At 44.0% G+C, this 17,994-nt stretch overlaps 2 protein-coding genes across 5 annotated transcripts in view; both read right to left on the minus strand.

The window, feature by feature from the left end:
* APOOL (apolipoprotein O like) overlaps window positions 1-17,994 on the minus strand; it is a 400,760-nt gene that overhangs the window by 256,729 nt on the left and 126,037 nt on the right. The window lies entirely within an intron of this gene.
* Window positions 1-17,994, minus strand: part of LOC143822809 (connector enhancer of kinase suppressor of ras 2-like) — a 415,535-nt gene that overhangs the window by 220,527 nt on the left and 177,014 nt on the right. For all 4 annotated transcript variants that reach the window (XM_077308411.1, XM_077308412.1, XM_077308413.1 and 1 more), the window contains exons 3-4: window positions 9,967-10,169; window positions 7,913-8,000 (exon numbers count right to left, since the gene is read on the minus strand). In XM_077308411.1, coding sequence (XP_077164526.1) covers window positions 7,913-8,000; window positions 9,967-10,169 — 291 coding nt within the window. The remainder of the gene's footprint in view (window positions 1-7,912; window positions 8,001-9,966; window positions 10,170-17,994) is intronic.

Raw genomic sequence — 17,994 nt, forward strand, 5'->3', positions numbered from 1 at the left:
TCACCCCAGCTTCCGAGCGCAGACTGAGAGAGGTTACAGGCAGAAGTATGTGATCACTTCAGATCTACACATACACACTTAACTTCCAGGATCTATTTATATTTTTATTGCAAGCTGATTGTAAACTCTTTGAAGAACACTGACTCATCCGCTGCATATGTAATTTCCATAAAACACCCTGATCCCTTGGGATTAATTAGGATAAAAATAAAAACAAACATATGTTTAAAAGTCTGCTGTGACAGCTCTCAATTTGCTGTACTGTCACCCAAGCAAATCAACAAAATGGGTGCTACGTGTATCAGTTTTCTGCCTTGTTTCAAGCTGGCAAGACCAAACTTAACCCAGGAGAGAGAGAGAAAAAAACCCCAAATACAATAGCTGATAGAGAAGTCTTTTAATAAAAGGAGTGATAGTTTTGGATTGCTCAGTTTCCACATTTTTTTGAGTACAAAATTGCAATGGCTTTTACTCAATTGAGTTTACTAGCAAAATTGGATGGAACTATGACCACTAACAGGGTCTCTTGTGGTGCAGGGTGATAAGGCCACCGACATGCTGTCTGAAGCTCTGACCATGAGGCTGGGAGTTCGATCCCAGCAGCCGGCTCAAGGTTGACTCAGCCTTCCATCCTTCCGAGGTCGGTAAAATGAGTACCCAGCTTGCTGCTGGGGGGTAAACGGTAATGACTGGGGAAGGGAATGGCAAACCACCCCGTATTGAGTCTGCCAAGAAAACGCCAGAGGGCATCACCCCAAGGGTCAGACATGACTTGGTGCTTGCACAGGGGATGCCTTTACCTTTACCTTTACCTTTATAACCTTTAAGATTGACTTGGCTTATGGCAATTACATAGAAATGCTGTATAACTGATAAATTACAGAGCAGTCCTGTCAGAATTTGTTTTGTTTACAGTTCTCTCAGAGCACTCTCACCTACCTCACAGGGGAAAGAAAGGGAAGGCGACTATAAGGCACATTGAGTCTGCTTCAGGCAGTAAAAAGTAGGTTATAAAAATCAATTTTCTTCTTCTTCTTTGTAGCTAATAACTCAGTTTCAACCAGAATGGTAGATTACCTGTAAATCACAAATGACTGGCTGGAATAATGCCCATGAGGTAAAGAGAGCCACCCTACTGATTGTGTTTGTATTTTAGCATTGGTTATAATTGTTTCAATTACATATGCTTTTGCTTGGTTTTGTTTTTATGGCATGTCTTTGGGACAGAAAGGTAGGCTATAAATGTCGAAGAATAAATAAAAATAGAGATTCAGATTCCAGGAGCCTAGTCAGACCTTATAAACCAGGCTTTCTCAACCAGGGTTCCATGAAACCCTGGAGTTTCTTGATGGCCCTGGAAGGGTTTCCTGAATGGGTGGGACTGAATTAAATTTTTAATATTTATTTTTAGAAGTTCTTAAACTTTTATTGGGTGATATGACCATATATTGTCATTTCAGCCCCCCCTCCCAAAATGGCCAATGGGGGGCCTGGAGGAGTAGAAAGGGGAGGGGCCCTGGGTGGGCATGTACAAAGCTCTGCTTCCCAATCATATTCTGCAGGATCACACTACTTCTAGGGTTTCTCGAAGCCTGAAGAACGTTACAGGGGTTTCTCAATGGTCAAAACTTGAGAAAGTCTGTTCTAACCATTATACCAGGCTGGCTCCTTCCTTAAAACTCACTTTAGTTGCTGCCCCATGGCAGCTCACATTCAGAGATGGACTGGCTCTGAACACAGTTGATTTAATCCTAGTGAAGAATCTCAGTCACTGGGAAAGACAGACGCCTCTCTTTAAGGATGGCCCCATTTGGAAGTCGTAACTAGCTGGAGAGAAAGAATTCTGCCTTCCCAATATGGGCATGCCATGCAAAAGAAGGAGGGAGAGGCCCAGAAGAAAACTCCATTTTGTTCATGAGCCTTCATGGGATTTTGAACAGGAAGTTCTTTGATCAACATCTAACACCCTAACCACTATACAACGCTGGCTCTGGCTCTCCTTTCATTAGATGAGGAAAAAAGAAGCCGCTTTTTAACTGCTGACTCTCTCCTATCTATTATCAGGCATCAACCGAATGTGACATTTTCCCCCAATCAAAGGCCTTTGCAGGAAATACAGATATTGAGGAAAAAAACCTGGCTCTTCACCCCGAGCTTTATTCCAAAGCATTCTACCTGCCAAGTGATCTGCTTTGAGCCTAACCATTCCACAAGATTTTACCTTCAGCTCCCTCTTTAGCTTTTTTTTTTTTTATATAAAACATTCTTTAGGCTGGAATGTCAGAATATTTCTTACAAATGGAAGAGATCAGACATAATTGCAGAGCAACTAGAAAGCAGTCTGGCTCTGCCGTTGAACTTGGCTCTCTGGGGATGTGCTGACTGGCACGGGAGCAGGGCTTTTTTCCTCCCCTTGAGAAAAGCAATATTTAAGAGAAAATAGATGATACATTAATAAGTGTAATCGCAAGCTTAATATGAGGCCCTTTGCAGCTTTGGTCGGTATCTATACCAGCATCTGAGAAATTAGCAGGCATCTGGGAGATACACTTCAATTTGGACAATTTTTTTTAATGACCTACTTCTTGGGCAGCCTCAAAATCTGCCCTAAAACATAATTATAGCCATAACATTATAAAATATTTGGGATTTTTTTTCTGATCTGTTGGGGTTTTTTTTTTGATGTGCAGATGGGGATCATTTGGACAGGAAATTGGGGTCACTGTGGATGGGCATTCTTGCATTGTGCAGGTGGCTGGACTAGATGACCCTGGAGGTCCCTTCCAACTCTATGATTCTATGAATAGACTGGTTAATTTTGGTTGAACTGTGGTCAGGCAGCACTGAAAAGATGACATTCTCATCGCTGGTGAGGGGCACAGTTTACAATGTCAGGTTAAGAGCTGGGACACCTGTGTATGAATTCAGACATGGCCCAGTCTCTCAGCTAATGTACCTCACAGGGTGGCTATGGTGGAGGAAGGGAGAAATACGCACACTCGAAAGCTCACACCTTGAATAAATCTTTGCTGATCTTAAAGGTGCCACTGGACTCTGATTTTGTTTTGTTGCATACCACCTTGAAATCCTTGGAAGAGGCGCTGAATAAAACATTATTAAATAAGGCCATGAGCAACTATCAGAAGACCAGTTCCTCCTGCTAGGGATGGCTCTCAAGCAGAGAAAGACTTTTTCCAGCACCAGAGATGCTGGATGAGATATCAGAAAGTGAACTTAGGGCTTTCTGAATGTCAAGTGAACGATCTTACTGCTAGGTCAGCTTACACAAACTCAGTGCTAAGTGAGCTTACGGCTTAGCCAAGGTTCTTACCAACCAGCCTACTTAGGAATTGACTTTCAAAACTGCAGAACCTTTGGGAAATGTTTCATCTGGGAAAAAACAATGGCTTGGGTCCCCAAATGCCAGGACTTGCACCTCTGCAAGGACCTCCACCTGTGGACCATGACTACCTACCTTCTTGGGGCCTGGAATTACCGCTGGAATGCTGGTTCTGCATGTGAGTTCCCAGTCCATCAGGATTCCAGGGAATGTTGTGGACAGTCATGGATAGTGAGAGGTGGGCAAAATGTACTTCATAGGTAGAAGTCCTTGCAGCCATGGGAGACGAAGCTTCAAAGGAGTTAGTCTGGACCCACCCGTATGTTTATGCCTGGACTAACTCCAACCAAAAGTAGATTTGTAACATTTGTGTGTGTTTGTGTGCACAGACATATACACATGTGAATCGTTTATACTGAGAGCTTCCTTTCAGCCCCCCCGCTCACAAACTGGCGGTAGAGAGTGTCACCCCCCTCCTGTAGGAGGATGTGGAGACCAAATGAGCAGATTAAGCCATTGTTGTTGCCATTATTGTAAATTATCGGATCTTATTGTTATTTTATGGTTTATGGGGATGGGGTTATGTAAGCCGCCTCGAGCCTTCGGGGGGAGGCGGGGTATAAATATAATAATAATAATAATAATACTAATAATAATACTAATAATAATAATAATAATAATAATAATAATAATAATAATAATAATAAATGTGCATCTCATCCATTCTGATGGAGAAAGGCTAGGAAAAATGCAATAGATAAACCAAAAATGAAATCAAAAGGCCAAAATTATGAGTCTCTCATCCACTCTTATTAGCTATGATAAGAAGTTGAATGATTAATAGACTTCTTATACCTAATAATAATAAGAGTGGAGGAGAAACTCATTATTTTGGCCTTTTGATTTCGTTTTTGGCTTATCTATTACATTGGGAAATCAACGGTGCAGCTTCTTTGCATAGAACAGGGGAAAATGTAATACAAGTGATGCAAAGGCTTATCAAGTAAAGATCCCAGGAATTCGGAAGAGTTTCAGTCTAAATGTCATGGCCAAGCACCCCTTTGAAGTTCCCTCTTGATTTCTACAGAGCCAGCACAGAGACACACACACTGAATCACTCCAACGGTTTCCCTGGCAAAACCCTCAAGGCAATCCCAGACCTTTCCTAGTTTAAAATATTTAAAATGGAATAGCTGTTTTATTACACACAATTTCCATTTAACTCTCAAAACACTGAGAGGAGAAATATCCATCCCAGCTGGGCTCCCGGCTCTACTTCTGAGCCCTGGGTCTTATTCCTTCCATTTATATGTCCGCAATGCCACTGGAGCTTCCTTTGAAGCAAAGCTAATTATTTCAGGTCAAAGTATAAAGGGCTTTGGTTAAGGAGTGGCCCTGAACGTTTCCTCTGTTTTGTAGAGCGGAATGAATGAATTTTAAAGAACAGGCCATGCCGAAGCAGACGATCCCGACAGTTTCGATTTGATTTACAAAGCTTTCATACTGAGATTGATTGGGATTCATACTGCGTTAACAGAAAAGTATATTTCTCTCGACATTCACTTCATTTAAACCAGAGTTCAGTGAGGTGGAGCTTTGTATCCAGATGTACAGATGAAGGCAGTCTCCGAACACTTTGGGAGAAAGCCAAGGTATTCGGGCAGTTGGACACACAATTAAACAATAGAACTATTTCCTTAAGATTTATGTTTAGACAAGAGTACATTTTGAGGTTTATAAAAATGACCAGGGGCACAAAAATCAGACTTACATTTGCCCCCCCGCCCCCATTAGGTTACAACTTGTGGCTTCCAATTAAATTATTTATTAGTACACTCAGGGCAGACAAGATAAAACATTTCTTCATACTGTACCTAAGAAACCTGTAGAATTAAATGCTCCAAAGTGAGATGAAGGAACCTAGCTTAGGGTTAAACAACAACCAAACACTGGAAGGTCCGATCTTTTTAACTGGTTAACAGCAACCAGTGCAGGAGGGGACTATTTCAGGTGGGGTGTGTTACATACTGAAAACATAAAGTTTATCCATATGCCTTCATGTTTCCAAATGGTGGTACAAAATAGCAGTTCCAAGGGACATGAGATCAGGATGGAAGGGTTAATACCTCTTCTATACTACCCCCTCCCCCTGATCCAAATGGCTACCCCTGGACCATTAAAACTGTTTATGGGCTTCATACATGCAACCTCCAGCTTCTTACCTGGGTTGACCATTATCTCTTAGAAAACTGGATTAAGAACATTCCTAGAGGACAGGTCATGACTGTTAATATTCACAGCAGCCAAAATCATGGAGAACACAGGGCAGGAAGCAAGCCAAACAAGGACCTGTGTTGGCTCTATACATTAAACATGAAATAAAGTTCATGCAAAGAAACTTGTGAAAGGTCTCTTATTCTCGTTAAGTCTTGTAAAAGGAGCACATGCATATGCTACGGCAGTGGTCCGCAACCTTCCGGTTGCCGCGGACTACTGCTCCGGAGTGGCGGGAGAGGGTGGCTTGGGGCCCCGCGCATGCGCGGCAGCCCCAACGCAAACGTGCATGCGCGGACTGCCACGCACGCGCGTTTGCGCCCCTGCCAGGTGCAAACACACGTGCGCGGCAGTCCGCACATGCGCGTTTGCTCCGCTGCCATGCCGGTGGCCGCGGCTCCCTCTCCTGGCCCCTCTGGGCTGCCAGCAAATCGCCCGCCAAAGCGGCTGATTAGCTTGCAGCTCGGCAAGCTTCTCTTCCCCCCCCCCCTCCCGAAACAAGAAGCTTGCCGGGCCACGAGCTAATCAGCCGCTTTGGCAGCCGATTTGCTCGCGGCCTGGTGAGCTTCTCGCTTCGGGGGTGGGTGGGAAGAGGGAGCTGCGGCCCAGTGCCAAGGCCTTCGCAGCCCGGCACCGGGCCGCAGCCCGCAGGTTGGGGACCGCTGTGCTACGGCAAGTGAGATTCCTCAGGTCACGTATTAGTGGGAAAGATTCCCTTTGTGGAATGATTAACCATATAATACTTTGTCTGATGAAGAACACCAAACAGAGCACGAAACAGACTTAGTTCAGAAACTCTGCCCCTGTTTTTTACAAGGTTTAACAAGAATAAAAGAAGAGACTTTCCACATGTTTCCATGATTAAAAACAAACAAACGACCATAATCTTTGTACCCTGTTTGTGATACTTGCACACGGCATGGTTAGAAATAGAAAGTTGGACTAGATTGTCCCTATAAGACAGGGGTAGTCAAACTGCGGCCCTCCAGATGTCCATGGACTACAATTCCCAGGAACCCCCTGCCAGCGAATGCTGGCAGGGGCTTCTGGGAATTGTAGTCCATGGACATCTGGAGGGCCGCAGTTTGACTACCCCTGCTATAAGAGATCTATATTCAGTTTCATAGCCCCCACCCCCCAAAAAAAATACTGAACAATATCCTTGTTGATATGTTTTGATATTTTCTATACCAAAAACAGATTCTCCAATCTGTATTTGGTACTGATATAGTCAATACCAAAAAACCTGAAAATATTCGGGAAAAGCAAATATTTTCAGCTCTGTTATAACCTATAGCAGAACAAGTGCAATAGTGCAGAAATGCCCCCTCCTCCTCAGTTTGTACTCCTCACTTTCTCAGATGTGAACTCAGTCCTGTTGGGTTTTTTCTGGGCAGGATGGCACTGGTCCTGCTGCTGGACTATCCTTGCAAAAAATTCCACTGCAGATTTCACTCTGGGACATTCTGCTGGGCTTATACTACAGCCTAGCTATTCTCCCCCACTGGAAACAATGGCGGAAGAGAGCACCTTCTTTGATTGCACATGTAATTGCACCCCCTGATCCAATCTTTTTAAAACTTGGGGGTTCTTTGAGGAGAGGTTCCAACAGCTATGCTACAGATTTGTTTTTCTTTACCTCAAACTGATGTCCCCACTAGACCACTGAATAGACTCAAGCTAGATTTACCATTGACTTGAATGACCCCATAGGGTATAATGGAGTCAAAAATATTCGGTATTCCCGAATACTGACGAATCAGAATACCAATACTGGTACTGGTATTTGGAAATATTGGCAAATACCAATATTCTTCTTCTTGCACATGCCTAGCCCGTGGTCTGATCTAGCAAGGGAGGTGCTCTGACATAGTATGCCTTTATGTTGGATGCAGAAGACCCAAAAGGCTAGGAGTTCTGGGAAATATTGAGGTTTGGATAGGATGGAAGTGTTTGGGGTCACATTCACAGTGCTTCTTTAGGTAGAGACCTGAAGGGATTTATTCTGGCAGTCATCATCGAACTCTGGCCAAAGGGGAGAATTCAGCCCCAGAAAGACCAGCTACCTATCCTTGAAGCATTCTATGATCAATTGGCCAGATTGGACCAGGTGGCTCTCCTTGACCTCACTGAAAGTTGGGTTTGCGTGCTGAAGAACTTGGATGTTTATTTTCGCTAACAAGACAGATGGCTTTTCTCTGCAGCTCTCAGATGAGATCCAGCCAGGAAGCGATCAATGTGCTTCTCCCTTATGGGAGACAAATTTTAGGAGTAACTTCATGTAAGATTAACTCTTACCTGTTGCACTATGGTTGTTAGTTCCAGGCACAGTTGAACAATGTTATTTTTCAGCAGAGAGTATTCTGTCACACTGACAAACGGAGACCTATCAAGAAGGAATTTAAAAAGTTATGGGCAGTCTCATTCAAAATGCCTGCAAAACTGACAAACACATCACAATGAAACTGCACTGTTCATATTCCCCAAAAGCAGACGATGATCAATGGATGTCCATAGATCATCTCTTTCTAAAACCTTTATGTGGTGTTGATATCCGACTGTTCATAGCCCAAAAGGAAAATGACCCTTTTTCTCTAGAAGACTAGAAAATGGCCCCTTTGGAAGGTGGACTCTATGGCATTGAAGTCCTTCTCTCTCCACAAATTCTGTCATCCTCAGGCTTCACCCCCACTTCCAAATCTCCAGGAATTTGGAGCTGCCAACTCTATGCCTGCAACTTCATCCTATGCTATTGTCCTGATCTGAAATAGCCCAGGAGCTACTACTTGCCCATCAACACTTACAAGTTTCCTGAATGGGGCAAGCAGCTGTTCCCAAGGGGCATTGTGGGGCAGGGCAAAAACATGGAGAGAGAGCACCCCTCTCTTGACCAGACTTGCAGTAGACATATGAGGGTCATGAGTGCTTTGTAACATGCAGTTAGGTCCTTAATATAGATCAGGGTCATATCACTGAGCTACAGACTGGTTCCGACAGGTTTGTTTTCTTTAGTCATGAGGTTGTTGTTGTTTTTAATGTAGCAGAGAATTCAAAAACAACATCTCTCCACTTGCAGCCAAAATTGGATTGAGAATCTCGCTCAGCTTGGCTGGCAAAGATCTATGCCAGAGTCCTCTTGAAGCTTACAAAATTCTCTAGAGTTGTAAGAGACAGAGGCAGGAAAGAAAGGCCCAACCTAAAATTTATGGCTGCCCTGACCAAGAAAAAAAACTTGTTTTTTCCAAATTGATAAACGACCATTCAGCTTCTGTGCTCAATTACCTCTTATCAGCCCTGTTGAACAACAGATAAAACCATCCCCTCAGAGTCACCTTTCCATGACATGCAGATCTGTCTGCTGCAGGTAGGGCTGTATTCCTCTCAGGCAGGGTGGAACTGACACTACTTCCCCGATTTTGGGAAGCATTTTTTTGGCAAAGAAAAAAAAAAGGCTTTCCCTTTTTAGCATTCTTTACTCTCCCTCCCCCCCCCCCAAAAAAAAACTAATTCCCTTCACTTGTCCTCAATTAACCTCATTTGGCCAGGTTACAAAGCACAAATATAATTTGTTGCACTTCTATTTGCTGGCAGCCAACATTTCACACAAGGCTTTATGATAAGAAGACTTGTTTTTTATGTCCCACTTTCCTTCCTCTCCCCACAACAGACACCCTGTGAGATAGGTGGGACTTAAAGAGCTTTGAGAGAGCTGCTCTAACAGGAGCTTTGAGAGAACTGCTCTAGCAAGGTCACCCAGCTGGCTGCATGTGGAGGAGCAGGGGAATCAAACCTGGCTCTCTGCATTAGAAGCTGCCACTCTCAACCTCTACACCACGCTGGCTGTCAACATTCCATTCTCAATCCATCTTTGGCTTAAGAGAAGGCCATGGCTCAAGGGGGTGGCAGGTTACAGTGGAGGAGCGATAGGATTGTGTGTGTGTCCTAAATAGTGCAGGGGGTTTGACTAGATGACCCATGAGGTCCCTTCCAACTCTATTATTCCATGATTCGATGATTCTATGAATTAGGAAAAAGGGGTAGGGAAGGAAACAGCAGCCAAGAAAATAATGGAGCCAAGGAGACAAGATAAAGAGGACTACCATCTGTATGGTCTTAGCTTCCCATCCCCATTCAAACTGCTTGTTTCTTCCCAAAACTGAAACAAGTAAATTTTTGCCCCCACCCTAATTTCAAGGAGCCTTTGATTGTGAGAAACGTATTCCAGATTTTACAACCCACTCCTACAGTACACCTTGTTCGTTGTCATCTCATATGAGGACACATTTACAACAAATGAACGTTGCAGCGAGAGGGGAAATTTAATATCTCAAAAAGGTTAAAAATTAAATTACCTATCCAGCCAGGCAAGCAAGTTCTTGGCAGCACCAATCAGGTCAACGACAGAGGTAAGAAAATCATTTGGCAGTCTTCGGGAGGCCCTGCCGTCGTAATGGCCACTCCTCCTTCTACCCGTTATGAAGTTCTGAAGGTTTTTGGCTGAGGCGTTCAACTTGTGAGAGAGCGTTCGCAGGTTCTCTGTCTCCAAGCCGTAATTCTGAAAGCAAAGGGAGAAAAAAAAAACTGGTACAGTCTTGAAGTGGGAAACCAACTTACTGCAAAATATTTTAAACTATTTCTTACTGTCCAGAGCTTGCCTTCTTAATAATGCCATGATGGTTCATATCTGAAAAACTAGACACTGACTTGGAGGTGGGAAGAAATTATTTTTGCCTCCCCTCCCCAACAAAAACCAAAATACCAATTCGGAAGACCAAACCTGTTCCTTGGGCTGGCTCTTAGGCCTCTACAGCTCACCTCAGGAAGGAACAGGGAAGAAAAAAAACACAGCAACATTGGACCCAGACCTAGAGATGAGTAGTAGCCCATAGCATCCTAACAGATAAATCGACTTCTTTGTGGAACATTCCTTTGAACCTCATAGGATGTTACATTAATCCAGTCTGCCTAGCCTGAAATATCCAAAAAACAAACAAAACATCTTCCAGGAAACCACAGAGAGCTGGAGCAGGGCTGGAATCCAGACTAGAGAGACGGTCATTTCAAAAGAATCAATTCCTCAACCGCAGGGTTCAAGTTCTTGGAATGCTGCCTGCCTTGGCGTTATCTGTCCTTCTGCTAGCTACCTTGCAGTGATACTTCTGCTTTCAGTTGTCCACACAGCTGACTGAATAGCCTGCAGGCTATTCTCCTGTCTATCCCAGGCAACTCCAGGTCGTAGTCAACAGACTTTGTCCTAATGTCCAAGCAGTCCTAATGCCGTGACCCTTTACTACAGTTCCTCATGTTGTGGTGACCCCCAACCGTAAAATTATGCAAGTGTTCTTTCATAGAAATTAAACTGAAACTGACCAATGGCATGAAGATCCATTGTTCATGGTTGTATATAAATTGTTTTCTCCCCAGAGTTTCTCAGTTCAGTTCTGCCTCTTGTCCCACCATGCTAATCTCGCTCTTTTCCAGTGTTACAGACAGACGAACGCTCTATCTCGATCCCTGCAAGGCTGTTGTGTGGATGGCGCCCCCCCTGGCCAAGCTGCTTGCCCTGCCACAACCCCTGTGAAAGGGTCATTCAACACCCAAAGGGGTCCCGACCCCCAGATTGAGAACCACTGGCATAAGACAATAGTAGGAAAACTGTAGGGTGGGAGCCAGCTGTTTTAATTCTTGCAGCAGAGAGCCTTCCTTGGGAAGGAATACAACATAACCCCCCAGGATGAGAAAAGCCGATGATCGCAAGAGTCTCTGAAACGCTCCTGCTCTTCAACAACTATTTTATATTTATACTTCATAGGTCAGGTGTGCATATCTTCACTCTTTGTCATTTAAAATGAAGTAGGATTATTCACATCAAAAGGGCATGTGCTTACACAAAATGGCCTTTCTCCCCTACAGCTCAAAAGTCAGTCTTGATAATGTAATCTGAACCTTTTTAAAAAAAAACAAAATCAAAATATGGACGCTATGTTTTTAAAAAAATTCTGTTTATAACATGCAATATGGAACCAGGAATATTTTTTTTAAGAATCAAAATGCTTAGAGGAAGATATATAAATTTAGGTAGAGTATGGCTGACTGCTTTAAATTACTGGCTTAGACTGTCCTTTTTCCCTCGTGGCCTTGCCCCACTAACAACTGAGGATGGCTATCAATCGTCATGGCAACGAAACATCAGAGCTAAAATCACACGCTTGGGGTTCTCTCCTGAGTTCCTACTGAGCATGGGATATGATCAGGCCAAAGAAGTTGTTAAGCAGAGATTGACTGACATAGAACGCCAACAGGACCTAGCTAATAACCCATCTTTCATTATTAGTGAACCCAATAGATATTCATCTTTTGCTATGACATATTTGGCCAAGCTTGAAGTACCTAGTCATAGGACGGTCTTCACTTTGGCATGCTGTGATGCCTTCCCTTCGGCGGTATTAAAAGGAAGATATAGGAAAATACCCTATACTGAAAGGAAATGCACCTGTGGCTCTGGACATGTAGAAACCATAGAACATGTTCTCTTTCAATGTCGATTCTATAATGAGATTCGAACTAGTCTAATTCTTCCGCTGCTAGGCAGATTCCCAGGGCACTCAGAAGAATTTTACATTTCTCTGCTGCTTGCAGATATAGAAAATAACACAACTTATAGAGTTGCCAAGTTCTGCACAGCAGCGATCAAAATTCGTAATAGAATGGTCTGTTTTAAGTGAACTGGACAGCTTATTCTATTCTCTATTGTTATCTATTAAGATGTTTTAATTCCTGGTTTTAATGGATGTTTCTGTATCATCTTATGCTGGTCTATGACCGTAATAAAACTAACTAACTAAACTTAGGTAGAAATCTCAATTTCCTCAATGATGAAGCACATTGAAATTAGCCAGGTTCTGCCCCTTTTGCATGCCGCCCTGCCACATACACTGGAACACTCTTGCCATTCATTTTCTTCACCATAGTACAGACAAGGCTGGCATTAAGCATTCAATGAAGTAGGCCATAGCACAGGATCCATTAGGAACTGAGCCCAATAACTTCTGAGTGGGACCTGGGGATCCTTTGGAAGTGATAATGGTTGTCAAAAATGTAAGACAGTGCTGGAAATGGAAGCCTGTCTGGTTCACAGAACTGGGGGGAAACTAGTGCTGTACTCGTTAGTTAATTATTTATTCCTCCAATAAAACTGGTCCTGCAGTCCAAAGAATATTTAGCAGAACATGGGGAAACTCATCAATACTCTCCGAATACTGCTAGGAGAGCAATGAGAAAGCCAGGTGCTAGCTAAAGCCAAAATATGTTGGTAGGGGAAGGGGGGGGGGAGTGGACAAAGACATGGCTGTTGTTCCTCAACCTGTTACATGATAATTGGATATTGTGCTTTTGCCTATTAACAGGAATGTAGAAGATTTGTTTGCAAAGCTTAATATGGTCAGAGTATCAGATTAGGAACTCTTATGACCCAGGTTGAATTGTTCGCTTTGTCATGGAAGCTCACAGGGTGACCACAGGCCAGACTGATAAAATGGAGGAGCAGGAGAAACAAAGACCGTTTATGCACTGGAGGTTTCATGCCGGGCTGCAGACTGAAGTTTTAGTCGTAGCAGGTTGTCCCACCTCTTCCTGCACCCACACGGGGGAGCATTTGGCCCAGTGCACCTCATCCGCCCCTGATTTGTGCTCCTGCACGGGAGCTGGGGCAGAAGTTCCCAGTGCGTAAACGGTCAAAGTGTGGTATCCTGAGCTCCCCAGGGGATGGGCATAATAGATAAACATTTGATTCATAGAGTGGGGGGGGAGTATAAATTCACAAGAGGCAGCTATGCTGCTCCATTCACAGGAATAGCATAATTCACAGGAACAGCAAACAAGCACCAGAGACACAGCAAAAAAATTCTACATGTTTTTACAGGAAAAATGGCAACTGTCCATACAAAGGATAACAAGTTTCTGAACAAGGATCTCAAGCTTGGTCCGTTTATCCTGGAGAGGAGATGACTAAGAGGTGATATGATAACCATCTTAAAACACTTGAGGGGCTGTCACAGAGAAGGTGGAGCAGAATTGTTTTCTGTTGCACCAGAGGGTCAGAACAGAGCCAATGAATTGAAACTCATTCAAAAGAAATTTTTGATTAAACATCCAGAAGACGTTCCTGACAGTTAGAGTGGTTCATCAGTGGAACAGGCTTATTTGGGAGGTGGTGGGTTCTCCTTCTCTGGAAGTTTATAAGCATAGCCTAAATACTCATCTGAGAGAAATGCTGATTTTATCAACCTAAACAGATTGTGAGTGGGTGGGCAGGAAGGGATACACCCGTGTTTGTCTCTTGTGGCCCTTTCTTGCATGCCCAGGGAATTGCTAATTGCTGCTGTGGGGTTGGTAGGTGAATTTCCTCCAGGCCAGCCTGGATTCTGGATACTTTTGGCGGAAGAATCACTTGGGCATGAAATTGGGGTCACTGTGGGTGGGCAGGTAGTTGTGAGTTCCTGCATAGTGCAGGGGATTGGACTAGATGACCCTGAAAGTGCCTTCCATTTCTCTGATTCTATGATGACACCTCCATGAACAGTTTAGGAAAGGCTGGATATAGACCATGATGTTGTCAGAGCAATGGTCTCAGTTCAGCCTGAGTTCAAATTCCCATACACAGCTAAATCAACTTTTGCTACATTGATATGAGAGCATGGCAAACAGAGGCCCATGTCATCTGTTCAGAACTTCCTTGAAGAGGAAGAATGGGATTGAAAAGATGGAGAAATGTGCCACATGCCTGAATTGGTGTTTAAGGTCATTTCCATATAAGATCAAACCATGCATAAAACAATGAATACAAGCCACGAGACAAAGCATTAAACAATGTATAAAGATCCCAATAGTAATCAAATGGCACACTACAGCAACAGACGGATAAATTTTTTCAGCGACCCAGAATTCAGTTGCAGTATCGATTGAGGACCGATGGCTAAAACCAGAGGTAGTCAAACTGCGGCCCTCCAGATGTCCATGGACTACAATTCCCAGGAGCCCCCTGCCAGCGAATGCTGGCAGGGGCTCCTGGGAATTGTAGTCCATGGACATCTGGAGGGCCGCAGTTTGACTACCCCTGGCTAAAACCAATGCACCAGCAAAAGAGTCCATTAGGTAGACTACGGAATGTGTTCTCTGATGTCTCAGTGCAGTAGAAACACACGTGGTGGTCTGTATTTTTACTAAATTGTGGTCAACTACCCTCAAATAAAGAGCCTCTTGTGGCGCAGAGTGGTAATGCAGCAGACACGCAGTCTGAAGCTATGCCCATGAGGCTGGGAGTTCGATCCCATCAGCCGGCTCAAGGTTGACTCAGCCTTCCAGCCTTCTGAGGTCGGTAAAATGAGGACCCAGCTTGTTTGCTGGGGGGTAAACGGTAATGACTGGGGAAGGCACTGGCAAACCACCCCGTATTGAGTCTGCCATGAAAACGCTAGAGGGCGTCATCTCAAGGGTCAGACATGACCCGGTGCTTGCACAGGGGACACCTTTACCTTTACCTTACCCTCAAATAGTGTTAAGCCAGAGATACTCTGAAGCAGCACTCCCTCCCCTTCCAACATTTGGCTTCCCTGCAGCTTGATATTTCAAGAATGTTACACATTTCATTCAGCTGGGAGAAATACCAGGGAGAAGAAAGGGCATTAGACTTGGAACTGACTGACAAACCGAAATAAATACAACGAAACTCCTGGCTGATGAGCCAACCTCTTCGCTCATCATTAAAGTTCATGATATTTAAAGTGTCTGTTTTAAATAACACAGGAAAGGCAGCCAAGCATTTTGAGATGTGTAGACCTCCACACACACACACACACATGCTTCATATACCTGTGCATGCTGAGAAGCACCACAAATATTATTTGGCAACCAGTCAGAAACATTCTGAACAACTTGCAACCAAATATCTCAGGGAGTTGCAGAATTTAGGTCAAATACTCTGCTTCCCTTGCTGCTTTGGGGAAAGGAACAGTGTGGGCAACTAAATGTGAGATTTGTTACCTGGCCTATAAGACACCAGCTGTCTAAGAGGGCAAAGAAAGCACAAAGAGTACATGTACATATCAGTAACGTACTGCACAGAAAAAGACCCAGTGCAACTGTAACCCTTTCTAATGGGGAGGGGTTCAGATCAATAAATGACAGCACCTTTGTGGCTTGACAAGATGGGAAACTGCTTCAAAAGTTTAAACAAAAAACATTCCAGACATTAAATAGTTTTCAATCTGTACCAGTATATATTTCTGTTATGGAGGTGGGCAGGGAGGATGCATGCTCAACGGAACAGGAAGTCTCCAGTCGAACTAATCGGGAAATTCCTGACCTAAACACATCTCCTCCAATGGCCCCTGCTGGACATTCCTCCATATTCTGTTCAATAGTACGCACTACTGATTCCAACAGTATCAATGGTTGCAATACTTTAACAGAATAGGTGAGCGGTCTGACTGGCAGGCTGATGTATTTAAATAGACCAGTCTGTCCAAATAGACCAGCAGAAAGAAATTACGTGGTGTGTCAAAACACAATCACAAAATTAAAATAGCAGTGCAGCTGGGTAAAGAGGATTGTCCATCACCATCTTGCTTCTTCCACCAATGCCAGTAAAGCTGATGATGCACACTATGTATTGTTGCCACCATGTTTTAGGACAATTAAGACTTCCTGATGATCATGTCATCCGTTCAGTCATGTCCGACCCTCGGCTATTCTATAGGAAAGTCTTCGCCATGTCTCTGACTGCCATGTCTCTGACTGCTTCTTTTAGTTGGTTCATGGTCATCCCTGTATTAGCTTTGATCGTGTCGAGCAGCAGATCCTTTGGCGATCACGCTGAGTATTAATGAGTTTTCTAGCAAGTTTCATCACATGATGTGTCCAAAGTAAGTGAACTATAGCCGTAATATCTTCCCTTCTAATGACATAGTTGGTTTGTTCCTCTCTAAAACCATCTTGTTGGTAACTTTGGCTGTCCATGGTATTCGCAGCATTCATCTCCAGCATCATAATTCGAAAGCATCTATTCTCCTCCCGTCTTCCTTCTTCAGGGTCCAGCTTTCGCATCCATAGGTTGTTATGGGGAAGACAACGGCGTTGACTAGCCAGCACTGACTATTAAAGCTGATATCCTTACTCTTCCATATTCGGTTCATGCCTAAGATTGCATTCCGACCCAGTGTTATTCGCCGTCTGATTTCATGGCTGCATCCACCCCTTTGATTGATTTCCTCCTGTATTGCTAAACTAAAGCACGTCTAAGTAAATAGTCTCTACAATGGCAGACTACAGCCCTTGGCAATGTGTAACAATATGTTTCAGAGCAGGCAGCAAAGCCTTCTTTGGAAAGATGGGGCTGATCAGTTAAGGATCATCAAGAAAGCATTTTTTCAAGACCTGCAGAAACACTTGAGAAGAAGAAGAAGAGTTGGTTCTTATATGCCACCTTTCTCTACCCAAAGGAGTCTCAAAATGGCTTACAGTCGCCTTCCCCTTCCCTCTACCCATCACAGACACCTTATGAAGGAGGTGAGGCTGAGGGAGCCCTGATATTCCTGCTCAGTCAGAACAGCTCTATCAGGAGTCTCAAAGGGCTTCCAATCGCCTTCGTATTCCTCCCCCCACAACAGACACCCTGTGGGGTGGGTGAGGCTGAGAGAGCCCTGATATTCCTGCCCGGTCAGAACAGCTTTATCAGTGCCGTGGTGAGCCCAAGGTCACCCAGCTGGCTGCATGTGGGGGAGTGCAGAATCGAATCCGGTATGCCAGATTAGAAGCCCTCACTCCTAACCACTACACCAAACTGGCTCTCACAAACAAGATGGGAGGATGCACCCCAATAGCCACAAATACTGTGTGTCGAAAAGGCTACCTATGTGTGTTTGTGTGTGTGTGTGTGTGGGGGGGGGAACCAGAGTCAGGGGGAGGAGGGACAGAACATAGGATAACTAATTCCATGCTAGAGCAAAATATCTGATGGTAGCAATGCTAACACACACTCATTCACAAGGTTAAACAGGAGACAAAGATATATTAAGAAATCTAATAAGCAGGGCAGTCTGTTCAAGGAATCCCCCCCCTCCCCATATCAGGTGTTATTCATGGCCCAGCAACCTTGTCATTTCCACTGCGATGTTTTTAATTGGCTAATGATGATAATCACACACTCCATGGGCAAAAGACGGAGGTATCTGAGTAAGAAGTAATTGAACCCACTGCGACCTAATTTCCGCGACGCCTTATCACAGAAACCCACTTCTCTATAATTTTAACATCATTTTGAGGTGGGGGGAACGTCGAGCAGAATTGGCACTAATGCTGACTGACAGGCAAGCTACAGGGCG

Source organism: Paroedura picta, chromosome 13 (genome assembly GCF_049243985.1).
Source record: "Paroedura picta isolate Pp20150507F chromosome 13, Ppicta_v3.0, whole genome shotgun sequence".
Classification (NCBI taxonomy): Eukaryota; Metazoa; Chordata; class Lepidosauria; order Squamata; family Gekkonidae; genus Paroedura; species Paroedura picta.